Here is a 14,822-nt window from a genome sequence, read left to right on the forward strand (position 1 = left end):
CGGAAAAAGAGAACATTTTGTAGTTGCAAATTTGGCCTGGGTTTTGTTTATATTATCAATCTACATCTAACAATATAATGAAAAGGAAGCCCCCCCCCCCCCCCCCCCCCCCACACACACACACACACACGACCACAACTTCTGTCAGCTCTAGCCAGACTACGAGTAGCAGCGCACTATGGAAGGTCAACTGGTTGGGGCGTGAGGAGGAGGTTGGGGTGGGGAGGGGGAGAGATAGCAGGGTAGGTATGGGGAATAGTAAAGTGCTGCTGGGAGCATACAGGGATGAGGTGGAGAGTAGAGCAGTTAAGTGCAGTTGGGATGTTAGATGGTGGGCAGGGGAGAGGGGGGGGGGGGGGGGGGGTTGTGGAAATGGAGAGAAATAAAAGGACTGAGTACATTGGTGGAAAAGAGGACTGTGTAGTGCTCGAATGGAAAGAGGAAAGGGGCTAGATGGGTAAGAACAATGACTAATGACAGTTGAGGCCAGGAGGGTTTCAGGAACGTAGGATATATTGCAGAGAGTTCCCACCTGCGCAAATCAGAAAAGCTGGTGTTCGTGGGAAGGATCCAGATGACAGTCTGTGAAGCAGTCATTGAAATGAAGGACGTCGTTTTGGGCGGTGTGTTAAGCAACAGGGTGGTCCAGTTGTTTCTTGGCCACAGTTCGTCTGTGGCCATTCATATGCTTTCCATATTTTGGGAGAAAGACTTGTTTAGCAGAAGAGATGTTTCATAGTAGTGAAAATAAAAAAAGTGCCCATAGCTCTTAAGGTATGGATTAAAAAGTCCATGTTTAGCAGGCAGTTTTTTCTTGTTTTGATCCATACTACCGCCTCATAGAATATGGAAAGCGAAGAACAACCAGTTGAAGATAGTTGTTTTATAGTATTGAAGATGTAGTAGTGCTCATAACTCGCAAGGTATGCATTTAGAGCCCAAGTTTATTATTCTTTCTTGCTTGAAATGATCGTTCCTGTCATATCTTTGAATATTGATAATTCCTCCTGGAACACCCTGTTTAAGGTTAGCTGTAGGTTGTCAGAGCAAGGGACATACAAGAGAACTTGACATTATCATTTGTGATGCAGCATGTGTTTCTTACCTGTTTGTGGAATGATTTTCTTTTTCTTCTTCTGCATCTCAAGTTGTGGTGATGCCTTTAGTGAATCATTGTGGTGCAGTGCACATATGACGTGTTTAAAATGCAGGTGCTTGTTAGTTCCACATTGTAATAAAATATAAACATTGCAGCCACTGTTTACCCCCACTCCCTTGTGACCCCACTACATTGTTTTGTATGATTTCCTTTTTTTTAATTCCTGTGTCTTAATTGTATTTATAGTTAAAATTGATTTTTCTTTCCTCTGCTTTTCTTAATTTCTTTTAAAGATATTTGAAGTGCTGTAGCTGTATAATGTTACTTCTTTTATTGATTTGTTCATTAAGTTAATTTATAGTTAGGATCTTTATTATATTACTCTCAGTAGTTGGTACTCGTTTGGTTCTTCTTCTTGAAAAAAAAATGACCTTATAATTTCTGTTTATATCATTAATAATTTAATTATTGGTGCTCCAGGTATATTGGAAAGGATGATGGTATTACTATAAGTGTATGGAACCACAGAAAAATTCACAAAAAACAAGGAGCTGGATTCCTAGGTGGTGTGAGAATTGTATCAAATACAATTCAGAGGCTGAAAGACACTGGCTGTAAGTAACAGAAACTGATGAATTTTAACATAACAGTTGTCGATATCTTTAATTTTTGACATGTCTTCGTTACCAAGTAAACTTTATGCAAACTTTATGCATTGATCTTGCATGTATGTGATTGAACGAGATGGCACAGTGTCTTGAAACTCTTACCAAAAAGTAAGGGTTCAGATTCCCACATTGCTGCACTGATTTAGGTATGTGATTTTCTTATGTCAGATTCCAGTTCTATTCCTTAAACTGGCTTTTTGTCCATCTGTTCTATAAGCCTATACATTTTTGCAACAGATTTATGCTTGATTATTGAGCATTAAAAAAAAGGAACCATCTTTTTGCAAAAAATATATTTGCTTAAAATGTTAGAAGGGGGGTGTGAGGAAATATTTCATTGGTCACACTATCAACTTGTGCATTGCCAATGTTTGATTTGTAGGTAGACCTATTGCGGAGATAGAACAACGTATTTTGTACTAGGTAATATTCAGGCCTGTTGCTTAAACTCACCTTGAAAGTTTTTCAATAATCTTGTCAAGAAAGCAAGTTACAGTTTCACCTTTTTGTGTAGCCTATAATGATGATAATATGTGAATAAAAAAAAATTATCTCTTCTCCTTTTGATCAAATTGGTTTCACTTTTTAGTGTAGTTCCACATACTCTAGCCCACTGCTTGGAGTTGGCGATTTCATCTCAAATTGTACAGGTCAAGAGTGAATGTGTCACATCACTATTTCAAAGTATGCTGAAAAAAATGTGTGTTGAAGTTCCACATTATTCCTCTCCAAAACTACTATATTTTGATTTTTCTGATAATTTGTTAAAACGTTGCAGACCTCTTTAAATGAGAGTATTTGTGAAAATGTTATAAGGAAAGGGAAAATTGTAAAAAAAATGTAATAAAGAAACCAAAAGTGAAGAACTGAATTTATTTTCAGTAAATACTTTGTTCCCAGTGCTGTGAGACATGATTAATACATACACAGTTCTGAGCTTTTTCCATTTTTGTAACATAAAGTATGAAAATTTGTGACTTTTTGTGAACTTCAAAATTAAGTTTTGAAAATATGAGTAGTTCCAGGATGTTAACTTACTTGAGAAATGAGAAAGTGGAAGGACTGCTGTCAGCTATGACATTAATGCTTTAAATTCTTAAACTGTTAGAATATTTATGTATAAAATGAAAGAATTTGAAATTTTTTGGTTATTTATCATAAATGTTCAAAAAAATGTCATGACACATTAGTTGATCATTGTACTTATTGAATGTACAATCAGAGTGTGCAATAATTTTTTCGGTAGACCTAGCTGTAGTCCCAAGGTAAAAAAAAAAATCATAGACATTTAAATATTTAAATTGATAGATGATTGTAAGTAAATGTCATACAAAACTGGCACTTCAGAATTGAAATAATTACTTTGCAACATTATAAGTGAGTTGAAAAAAATTCGTAATTTTGTTCGAAAGCATTTTATAATAAAATGAGATGTACTATATATATACCCAGTTGTCTTTTTATGATATTATTTTGCAAATGACTATTGTCTTCTGGCCGGCCGTGGTGGCCGAGCGGTTCTATGCGCTACAGTTTGGAACCGTGCGACTGCGACGGTCGCAGGTTCGAATCCTGCCTCGGGCATGGATGTGTGTGATATCCTTAGGTTAGTTAGGTTTAAGTAGTTCTAATTTCTAGGGGACTGATGACCTCAGAAGTTAAGTCCCATAGTGCTCAGAGCCATTTGAACCAATTTATTGTCTTCTGTCATGATTTTACTTCTTCACAACTTTCCATGAATTAAAATTGCCTACAATCTAACTATCAACACTGCATTGTTGAAAAGAGTTCATTTTTTTCCATCTGCTTCTCATTGAACTTGTATAGCCGAGCAGCAGTTCCTACCCCACCTGATGTTTTCCCTCTGTTCAGTTTATGTCCCTCCATTATTTGATGTCATCAGGATAAACTTCCTTTAGCTTATTGGGCAGCTACCTCCCCTATTTCTGCTTCGTAGTGACTTAAATGTGCATCATCCCCTTTGGGGTTCTCAGAGAACCTGTCAGAGAGGTGCCCTCTTGGCTAATCATGTTAATCAACGCAACCTCTTCTGTCGTAACACTGGAGCATCCACTTTTCTTTCAGACTCCTTGCACACCTGTTCACATTTGGATCTATCCTGCACTGCCGAGCTTGCCCAACGTCTTGAGTAGTCCGTTCTTGCTGACACCAACTGGACCAATCATTTCCCATGTGCTATCCATTTGCTGACTCCTACCCCACCTGCGTGCACACCCAAATGACAGCTTACTAAGGCTGACTGGTGGCTGTACTCCTCCCTGGTGACCTTCAAAGAACAAGATTTCCCCAGTTGTGATGACTAGGTGAAATATCTCACAAACGTTATCCTTACTGCTGCAGAACATTCCATTCCTTGCACTTCCTCTTTACCACACCATTTCCCAGTCCCTTGGTGGACTGAGGCATGTTGTGCCGCAATTCTCAAGCAGATACGTGCTGTCTGCATTTTTAACCATCATCCTACGATGACGAACTGCGTTCATTATAAAAAGATGCATGCAAAGTGTTGTCATGTTCTTCGGAATAGCAAAAAAACTAGCTGTATTTCATTCACTAGTTCTGTAAATAGTTCCACACCTTTCCCTGTTGTGTGGACCAACTTCCGGTGGCTCTCTGGGACCAAGATCCATTTGCCAGTTTCTGGCCTGACAGTTGCTGATGATGTCATCGTGGACCCTGTGCTATCTCCAACATTTTGAGCTGCCATTTTGTGGAAATTTTGAGCTCTTCCCACTATCACCCTGCCTTCCTCCATCAGAAACAAGCAAAGGAAGCGCAGGCAATACCCATCCCTTCTCTCCGATTCAGGAGTGCTACAATCTTGCCTTTACTATGAGGGAGCTAGATCATGCTCTCAGTTCATAAAGATCTCCCAGGGCCAGATGCTGTCCCCATTCAGATGTTGCAGCACCTTTCTCTTGTAAGCAAGCAGTTTTTCCTTTACATGTACAACTGCATATGGGTAGAGGGCGCATTTCCCGGACTTTGGCGTGAAGCTACTGTGATACCCATACCTAAGCCTGGCAAGGACGAAAACCTTCCTTCTTGCTACCACCCCATCTCTCTCACCAACTGCATTTGCAAGGTGATAGAACATATGATTCATGTCCAGCTGGTATGATGGCTCAAGTCTCACAATTTACTAACAAATGCACAGTGTGGATTTCAAGCACGGCATTCTGCAGTTGACCATCTCATTACTTTGTCCACCCATGTTTTGAATGGTTTTTTGCGGAAATCCCAGACTGTGGGGGTGATTTTCGATTTGGAGTAGGCCTGTGACAGCTGCTGGAGAACTGGTATCCTCCGTACTCTTTACATGTGGGGATTCCATAGCTGCCTGCCCTGTTTCCTTCAGGAATTTTTAAAAGACCAAGTTTTCAAGGTGTGTGTGGGTTCTGTTTTGCCTGGACAGCTTTATCCAGGAAACCAGTGTGCCTCAGGGTTCCGTCCCGAGCGTCGACCTCTTTGCTATCGCCATTAACCCTATAATGGCCTGTCTCCCGCTGAGCATCTCTGGCTCCCTTTTTGTTGACGATTTTGTCATCTATTGCAGTCCTCCACAGACCTGTCTCACTAAAGAGCATCTTCAGTGATGTCTTGATCATCTTTACTCCTGGAGCATCAGCATTGGCTTTAATTTTTCCACTGACAAAACTGTCTGTATGAATTTCTGGCAGCGCAAATGGTTTCTCTCACCACCTTTACATTTTGGGCCTGTTGCCCTTCCATTAATCAAAACTACAAAATTCCTGGGGCTTATGCTTGATAGGAAGCTCTCTTGGTTCTCCCATGTGTCTTACCTGGCAGCCCGCTGTATGCGGTTCCTCAATGTCCTGTGTGTCCTCAATGGTACTTCCTGGGGTGCAGATCGAACCATCCTCCTCCGTTTGTACGGGTCTCTTGTCCGTTCGAAACTTGACTATCGGTGCTTAGTTGATGCGTCTGCATGTCCATCCCTCTTGCATTGTCTCAACACTATCCACCATCGTGCCATCCATTTGGCCACTGGCGCCTTTTACACTAGCTCGGTTAAGAGTCCGGATGCTGAAGCTGCCGAACTACCACTGTCTTACCACCGTGACTTTCTCCTCAGCAGATATGTATGCCGTTTGTCCGCCATGCGTGGCCACCCATCCTGTGCCTCCGTCGATGATTCCTTTGATCGCCAGTGTGGGGCATGTCCCTCTTCTCTGATGCCTCCTGGAGTCTGCTTTCAGCACATGCTATGGCGGCTTAGCAGCTTCACACTACCTGCAACTTTCCCAGTGGGTGTGAACTCTTCACCACCTTGGCTTCGTGAAGTGGCCCATGTTAACGTTGCCCTTCATTCGCTTCCTAAGGACACTACTCCAGCCTCACCCTATCGCCTTCAGTTTCACGACCTTTCCATGGAACTTTGTGATAGTACCTTTGTATACATTGATGGCTCTCAGAATGACTGTGGGTGCTGGTGTGTCTTCATCATTGGCACCCGTGTCTTTTGATATCGGCTTCTGGCACACTGCTCAGTATTTACAGCTAGGCTGTTCGCCCTATTCAGGCCACGGAGTACATCTGGTGACACAGACTTTTCAGTTGTGTCCTCTGCTCAGAATCACTCAGTGCCCTTCAAAGTCTTTGTGTGCTGTACATTGCCCATCCGTTAGTGCAGCGGGTCCAGGAAAACTGTCACTTGCTCGCTCTTTGTGGAGCCACTGTGATGTTTATGTGGGTTCCTGGTCATGTTGGTCTGCCAGGAAATGAGGCTGCTGCCAAGGCTGCAGTCCTCGTAGCTCAACCCACTAGTTCCTATATTCCCTTCGATGATCTCTGTGTTGCTGTCTGTCAGGAGGTAGTGTCCCTTTGGCATTGCCAATGGTCCTCCCTTCAGTGTATTAAGCCTCTCCCAGCGGCTTGGACGACCTCCTCTTGGTGCTCCTGCCGGGTTTGTCGTCTAAATTATCGGTCGTTTTAGCAAATGATGCACGGACTGTCGACTGTGTTTTACTTTTCATTCACAAAAGCAATATGGTGAAGGCCATTTAATTTTTAGTTTTGGTCCTCCGTTCCTGTATGGTGTCTTTTGTAGTCCTTTCGCCACGCCCCTGTTTTTAGCTGTCTTCCCTTACGTCAATTGGGACTGACGTGTAGTCGTTTTTTAACTCCTCTCTGTCTTCGTATTCTGTAGTTTTGATTTGGCATGTATGACCCCGGTTGCTTTTTGCACCCTAAAGCAAAACAAAACCAAACCTAATCTTCCTTCCTACAACGAATAGATTACATCATTGTCAGTGTCCTGAAGGTGTAATGCTTCAACAGTCATCACTTCAGCACCAGGATACGTTGCACACTCCTGCAACTAACATTTATCTTTCAGCTCTTGACATATACCCAAAAGCATCAGGTCTGTCATCTTTCCTGTGACACTGCTTATGTATCTGTTGCTTAGAGTAGCTACATGGTATCAGTGTCAGTAACTGTACCTTCTCAGTATAGGTAGCTGCTGAGATAGCAGTATTTAGGTTTTGAAACCACACATCACATTTCGTGCACATACCTCTGTCTTCAGGTTCTGCACCAAGTGCATCTACATTATATACTTTACAAAGTTTAAGATGTTGCTTTTGTAAAACTTGTTTCGATTTCTTCCACTTCTCTTCTTGCAAACTGTTTTCTTCTTGTGCTTCCGACCTTTCGTAGATGTTTAACAGGAGCTTCAACAGAAATGCTGTCATTCAGTGCATCAACAACTTAACACCCCGGAATACAAACATCTGCAATGTTTTCTTTAGTTTCACATTCAGGTGATTGTGATCGTTCAGGTGGGTTGTCACTAAATGTCTTCTTGTTGTGAGTGTAGTAATTTCTGCACACTGGGTGTGATGCTAATACAGTTACTTGAGGTCCAAGATATTTCTGCATATTTCCAACAACTGTGAAGTGTTTTTCATTTTTCTTAAACATCACATTCTTGTCTTTTTTCATAGGCCACACATCGCACTCCTTCAGTACTGTATCTAACAAAAATTTCAAACCAAACACACAACTCTACGCAGAATGTTTATGTGCACGTTGTCACTCATTTTTTTATAAACAGAATATCACTGGGAATGATGTTGCCAATTTGCGTGTTGTACACTAGAAATTCAGTGATGCAAAATATGCAGAATGTTGAAAAATTTTTAACACTTCACATAGAAAAATATTGCCCAGTGTGTTTGCACTGACTGCTAACATAGTAACCAAACATTATTCTCTGCAATTCTCAAAACTTTTTGGATGGGGGGGGGTTTTCAAGTAAATACACTACTGGCCATTAAAATTGCTACGCCAAGAAGAAATGCCGATAATAAACGGGTATTCATTGGACAAATATATTATACCAGAACAGACATGTGATTACATTTTCACGCAATTTGGGTGCATAGATCCTGAGAAATCAGTACACAGAACAAACACCTCTGGCCGTAATAATGTCCTTGATATGTCTGGGCATTGAGTCAAACAGAGCTTGGATGACGTGTACAGGTACAGCTGCCCATGCAGCTTCAACACGATACCACAGTTCATTGAGATTAGTGACTGGCATATTGTGACGAGCCAGTTGCTCGGCCAGCATTGACCAGACATTTTCAGTTGGTGAGAGATCTGGAGAATGTGCTGGTCAGGGCAGCAGTCGAACATTTTCTGTATCCAGAAAGGCCTGTACAGGACCTGCAACTTGCGGTCGTGCATTATCCTGCTGAAATGTAGGGTTTCCCAGGGATCGAATGGAGGGTAAAGCCACGAGTCGTAACACATCTGAAATGTAACGTCCACTGTTCAAAGTGCCGTCAATGCGAACAAGAGGTAGGTGACTGAGTCGTGTAACCAATGGCACCCCATACCATCACGCCGGGTGAAACGCCAGTATGGCGATGACGAATACACGCTTCCAATGTGCATTCACCGCAGTGTCGCCAAACATGGATGCGACCATCATGATGCTGTAAACAGAACCTGGATTCATCCGAAAAAATGACGTTTTGCCATTCGTGCACCCAGGTTCGTCGTTGAGTACACCATCGCAGGCGCTCCTGTCTGTGATACAGCGTCAAGGGTAACCGCAGCCATGGTCTCCAAGCTGATAGTCCATGCTGCTGCAAATGTCGTCGAACTGTTTGTGCAGATGGTTGTTGTCTTGCAAGCGTCCCCATCTGTTGACTCAGGGATCGAGACATGGCTGCACGATTCCGTTACAGCCATGCGGATAAGATGCCTGTCATCTCGACTGTTAGTGATACGAGGCCGTTGGGATCCAGCACGGCGTTCCGTATTACGCTCCTGAATCCACCGATTCCATATTCTGCTAACAGTCATTGGATCTCGACCAATGCAAGCAGCAATGTCGTGATGCGATAAACCGCAATCATGATAGACTACAATCCGACCTTTATCAAAGTCGGAAACGTGATGGTACGCATTTCTCCTCCTTACACGATGCATCTCAACGACGTTTCACCAGGCAACGCCGGTCGACTGCTGTTTGTGTATGAGAAATCGCTTGGAAACTTTCCTCATGTCAGCACGTTGTAGGTGTCACCACCAGCGCCAATCTTGTGTGAATTCTCTGAAAAGCTAATCATTTGCATATCACAGCATCTTCTTCCTGTCGGTTAAATTTCACATCTATAGCACATCATCTTCGTGGTGTAGCAATTTTAATGGCCAGTAGTGTAATTCATAAAAACTCATAAAAATGCAATTTTTCATATTTTTAATAATAAATATTTACATAATACAGATAGCTGGAGCAGAGAAGAAACTGTTTATAATGACATCAGTAGTATCTGGTAATGTGACAGAAAGGATAGCATTCTGTGACTTTCCAAATAAGGGGAAAAAAATTAAGGGGAAAAGCAAACTTAAATTTTGTATTTTCATCTTAAATTTATAAGTTGAGGTTAGTGTGCGGGTGTCAACTAAATTTTAACACGTTAAGAGAGAGCTTTAATGTAAAACATCTGCCTGGTCTCCAGCACTATTTTTAGTTTGTTTGTTCTGCAAGATTTTAGGAGTTATTTAGAAAGTATATATTCTTCAAAGGTCCATACCATCCACAAAAATTAACATAAAAAATCTTTATTTCTTAACACTTATGATATAGACTCTAATATATATTTGTTCCAGAGGAGTTCATGCCCATGAGTTAAGAGTTGAAAAGACCTGTATGGTTTGAGATGAAATCACCTGTCTGTGTTTTGTCTCCAGAGTATAATGGTGAATTGATGTTGACCATGTCAAAAATGCTGCAGCTTTTTTGCATAACTCAATTTTACATTGCCTTTCTTTAGTATTTTTGGTCTGAAGTCCTCCTATACTCTGTTCACGCATTCTACTTCTTCATGAACATAAATTTATTCCAGATTTCATCAGCCCATTCATATCACAAACCTTGTTGTGACGGTCTCATCTCCCAAGTCTTGTTGTGATGGCCTTCTATTGCAATACTTTGAACTTCAAGCATTTATCCACAAGAAACATCAGTTGGACATCTGGCATATGCCAAATCCATGTGATCACACACGCTATTGTAAGAACCATGTCCTGCCTTTTGTAATGTCTAGGGGACCCTCATAAATTGCAGCGACTACAACGTAATTATTGTACTTGAAGAAAAGTGTCATTTTTGTTTGTCTCATTGTGTATTTCTTTTAGTTACTTTCATTACTATGCTGCAGCAGCTCTTTTTATGTATGCATCAAATTTCAACAGGCTAAGTTACTTTATACTCATACATCATGTGAAAGTTCATTTTGTCCTTATGTTTTGCACACCAGTGTAATTCCTTTTTGCAGTTTTGGTGATATTTTTGACAGCTTTTTTTTCAATTGTGTTCTGTATTTTTTTCATATTTCATTATTGTTGAGACTTGTGTTCAAAATTAACATGCACTGATCAGTAAATTGATATCTGTTGACATCATGCAACTCATTTAGTTTCATTCTTTTTTAAAAAACCTGCAAACCTTCTAAAGCTAACCAATGAAAGAAAATACAAACCTGCATCCAAACAATGCTGTCACACATTTTGTAATGTTTAGGGGACCATCAGAAACTGCAGTGACTTAAGGGTGAACGATGTTGTTTGGATGAAGAGTTTCCAAAGGAAAACTTTCTCATAATTTCAGATATCTTTTTGGAGACAATATGCATTCACACATTATATAATGTGAAAACTGCCATTCACACTCAGTATTTGAAAATAGTCCAAACTGCTTACATTAAACAGCAGACACGTGACGATGTCCATGTTTTCTGCTGGTACTTAGAGTTGCTATTGCACTAAATTCTGAAGGGATTTCTACCCCTTCGGAATATCTACAGTGTAGAGACTTGCCATAACAGTTTCATTGCCATATTATTATTAATAGAGATCAGTTATCATCCTATTGTTGAAACAAGAAACCATTAATTACACATTTTAAGGTGGCCCTTTTCTGATCAGTGAAATTTGGCTGAATTTGGCTCAAATGGCTCTGAGCACTATGGGACTTAACTTCTGAGGTCATCAGTCCCCTAGAACTTAGAACTACTTAAACCTAACTAACCTAAGGACATCACACACATCCATGCCCGAGGCAGTATTCGAACCTGCGACCGTAGCGGTCGCACGGCTCGAGGCTTCCACTACCACTTCCACAGTTGTGACTTCAAAGCTCCTTAGACAAGAAAATCGAAGTTGAAGGTGACGGAGACAGGAAGTTGTGGAGGAAATTCTTTTAAAGTGTTGAATAACTTTGTACTATGGGGTTATAAGCTCTATCACGATGATGACCTGATGGGGAAGGAGTAAGGGAGAGGTCACTGTGTTTGTCAGTAAAACACACACACACACACACACACACACACACACACACACACACACACACACACACACACACACCATTCCCTGTCTCCTTCCCCCACCCCCTGTGCACTTTATCTACCTCCCCCTGTGTACTGTATCTACCTTTACCTCTGCAAGATGCAACCCAGACTCTGAGGCTCTCACAGATCTTGTGTAACAACTCCCCCGACCATTTGTGCCACTGGGAGACTTAAATGCGCATCATGTCTTGTGGGGCTTGACTTCTACTTTCCGCTGGGGGCTGGCTTTTGGAGAGCCTCATGATGTCTCACAAAGTCATCGTTCTCTCTTACTGTTCTCCAGCCCTTGCAGACACTGTTCAATGGGAAGTGATTGACGACCTTCATTCCAGTGACCACTTCCCTCTTTGCTTTCACGTATTGGGTGGAGCAACCCCTGAACATAAGTCACCAAAATTGATGATCACCAGGGCTAATTGGACAATGTTCAGCCAGCTGGCTGTGTTTGAATACTGTGACAGTGTCCAGGAATGGGTGGACCACATTGAAACGAGAGATCCATCATGCTTCTAACTTATCTGTACCAAAGTCCTCAGTTTATGAGTCAACCTCTACCTTGGTGGACCAGAGTGTGCCACTCAGCAGTCCAGTTTACGCATGTGGCTTTTTGATGGGTTAAGTACTGCCCAACAGCAGAGAAACTCGCAGAATTTTGGATTGCAAGAGCCGAGGCTCAACGCATAATCATTGACAGCAAGAAAAGTTCATGACAAGTGTTCTTGGACTCCATCAGCCATACCTCTTGTTCTACAAAAGTATAGGAATCCATCAGGAGGGTTTCTGGTAAACAGTCATTTACCAATAGCTGCAGCGCTGGAAGAGGGTGTCTCCAAACAGCACCCAGAGACATCGTACAGATGCTGGCACAGTATTTTTTGAGAACTACTGCCAATGCCAGCCAGCATATGGTGTTTCACCACTACCATGTGACTGCAGAGAGGATCCTACAATTTTGAGTCTTACAACTGCCCTTTCTCCATGCGAGAGTTGGAGTCAACATTGTGTGATAATTTATACTGCACCTGGTCATGACCCGCCAGCAGCATCAAAGGAAATCTTCTCAAATGTTTTAATTTGATATGGTGGACAGGTCATTTCCACAACTCGTGAAAAGAGGCAATTCTGATACCTCTCCTCAAACCAGGAAAGGACCGCCCATGTCCCAGCCATTACCGGCATCACACCTTAATAAATTGTGTGGGAAAGACCTTGAAGCGAATGGTTAACTATCGTCTGGTCTCATTGTTAGCCGCTCTCAGTGTGGGTTCCAGAGATTTCGGGGCACTGTCAACAAACTGACTCTACTATAGCGGGCTATTCAGCTTTCCTATGTAAACATCACTGTATCAGCACATTCTTTGATATCAGTGAGGTGTACGATACTGCTTGGAGATGCAGTAGTCTCATACAGTTGCATCAGTGGGGCTCCATGGCCACCTCCCCATTGCCATGCGGTCTTTGCGTCTAATGCTGTCAGATTGTTTTGAGCAGTAGAATGCTGTTGATCAGGGTATTGTTTCAAGTGTTTCACTCTTTGCTGTAGCCATAAACAGTATCACATCTACCATATGGAGTCCTGTACAGAGCTCCTTATTTGTGCATGATTTTGCTGTTTTCTGTTCCTCCTCCACTGTTGCAACAGTGACTCATCAATTGCGACTTACAGTGCGGAGGTTAGAGGAGTGGACTGCGAAGATGGTTTTCAGTTTTCTGCAGAAAAGTGTGTGTTAATATAATTGCGTAGGCTTCTGCGGCCAGAGTCAGTTGACATAAAAGTTTTCTGGGTGTGGTACTGCGTCATAATGTAAAAAACTACTGCTGCTGGAGAACAACGAATGTTTTGGTCACAGTTGCAGCGGCCTTCTTCTGGGTCTACTGGTGTGTTCTAGTTATGCAGTGTGCCTTATATTTTGTTGTTACTGTTCACTACACATGCCATTACGTCAAAATTTTAAAAAGATAGTTCGTGTCATTGGTTACTTAAGGAAGAAGGAGAGGGAACTTTACTTTAATAGGTTGTTGTGGTGGAGGGAGAACGTAACCTTTGTTGTCTATTGGATCTTGTGTTATGTGCAATGTTTGGTGGTCACTGTCGAATGAGAAGTTGGCTGCCGTTTACCAAATGCTGGACGTCGGCCACGCGGTGGCAGTTACTCGGCAGTAGTGCTTGGCCTCGTGTTGACAGTGCGGTCTGTTGGGCTCTGATTGCTGGCAGCCAAGATGGGGCAAGCCTGAGTCCATCATCCCTACTCATGTTGTTAGAGTGTTTTAAGTATTTCAATGGTCTCTCCGATTTTGCGTTGTGTCATAACTGGCTGCTTGGTCAACAAACAGGCTTCACTGAATTTTATTTCTTTTCCACAGTCTTGCTGATGTTCTGCCAAGCAGATTTGTTGTCTTGTCCTAGACAAATATAGCGCCCGTGTTCCTGAATGCTTGTTGCTATTGGCCTGCCAATCTCGCCGATGTATGCCTCTCCACATTCACATTCCACCTTGTACACGCCTGCAGTGTGTAATGCATTCACGTTGTCCTCAGTGGAGCCTAGAGTGTCCTGGATCATGCAACCACTATAGAAGACAGGCTGCACCCCAACCTAGCGAAGGTGTTCGCGTATTCGGTCAGTACCATTTTTCACATAGGGTAAGCGCACTGTTGACTGCAGTTTGTCTATTTTTTGCTTATCTTACTTACTTGTTGTATTCGTTGAAAAGGCTGTGTGGATCGACATGGCTGTAGTCATTGCCTGTAAATGTTGTGCTTAGCCTTTTAAACTCAGGTGTTACGTTTTGAGCATCACTTAGGCACTGTGAACGGATTGCCAAAGAACGGATGACTGAGTTCTTCTGCGCCGGGTGCTGGTAGGATTTGGCATGTAGATATCTGTATGTGTAGGCTTGCAATATTCTCTGGGCCCCAGTGTTCCCTCCGTTGTCCTGTATACTTTAACATCTAGAAATCGAATTGCACCATTCTTCTCTACTTCGAGTGTGAACTGCATCTTCCCATGCATGTTGTTCAAATATTCGTGAAACTTGTGTAGCTCCATTTCACCATGAGGTCATATAGCGAATGTGTCGTCCACGTATCTGAACCAGCAACGTGGGCGCAAAGGAGCTGAACCAAGTGCCATTGCTTCAAAGG

The 14,822-nt window shown here is 42.2% G+C and overlaps 1 protein-coding gene across 1 annotated transcript in view; it reads left to right on the forward strand.

Moving 5' to 3' along the window:
- Nucleotides 1–14,822, forward strand: part of LOC124774968 (E3 ubiquitin-protein ligase SMURF1) — a 167,819-nt gene that overhangs the window by 25,662 nt on the left and 127,335 nt on the right. The window contains exon 4 of the mRNA XM_047249693.1: nucleotides 1,580–1,713. Coding sequence (XP_047105649.1) covers nucleotides 1,580–1,713 — 134 coding nt within the window. The remainder of the gene's footprint in view (nucleotides 1–1,579; nucleotides 1,714–14,822) is intronic.

This window comes from Schistocerca piceifrons, chromosome 2, assembly GCF_021461385.2.
Source record: "Schistocerca piceifrons isolate TAMUIC-IGC-003096 chromosome 2, iqSchPice1.1, whole genome shotgun sequence".
In the NCBI taxonomy this organism is placed as follows: Eukaryota; Metazoa; Arthropoda; class Insecta; order Orthoptera; family Acrididae; genus Schistocerca; species Schistocerca piceifrons.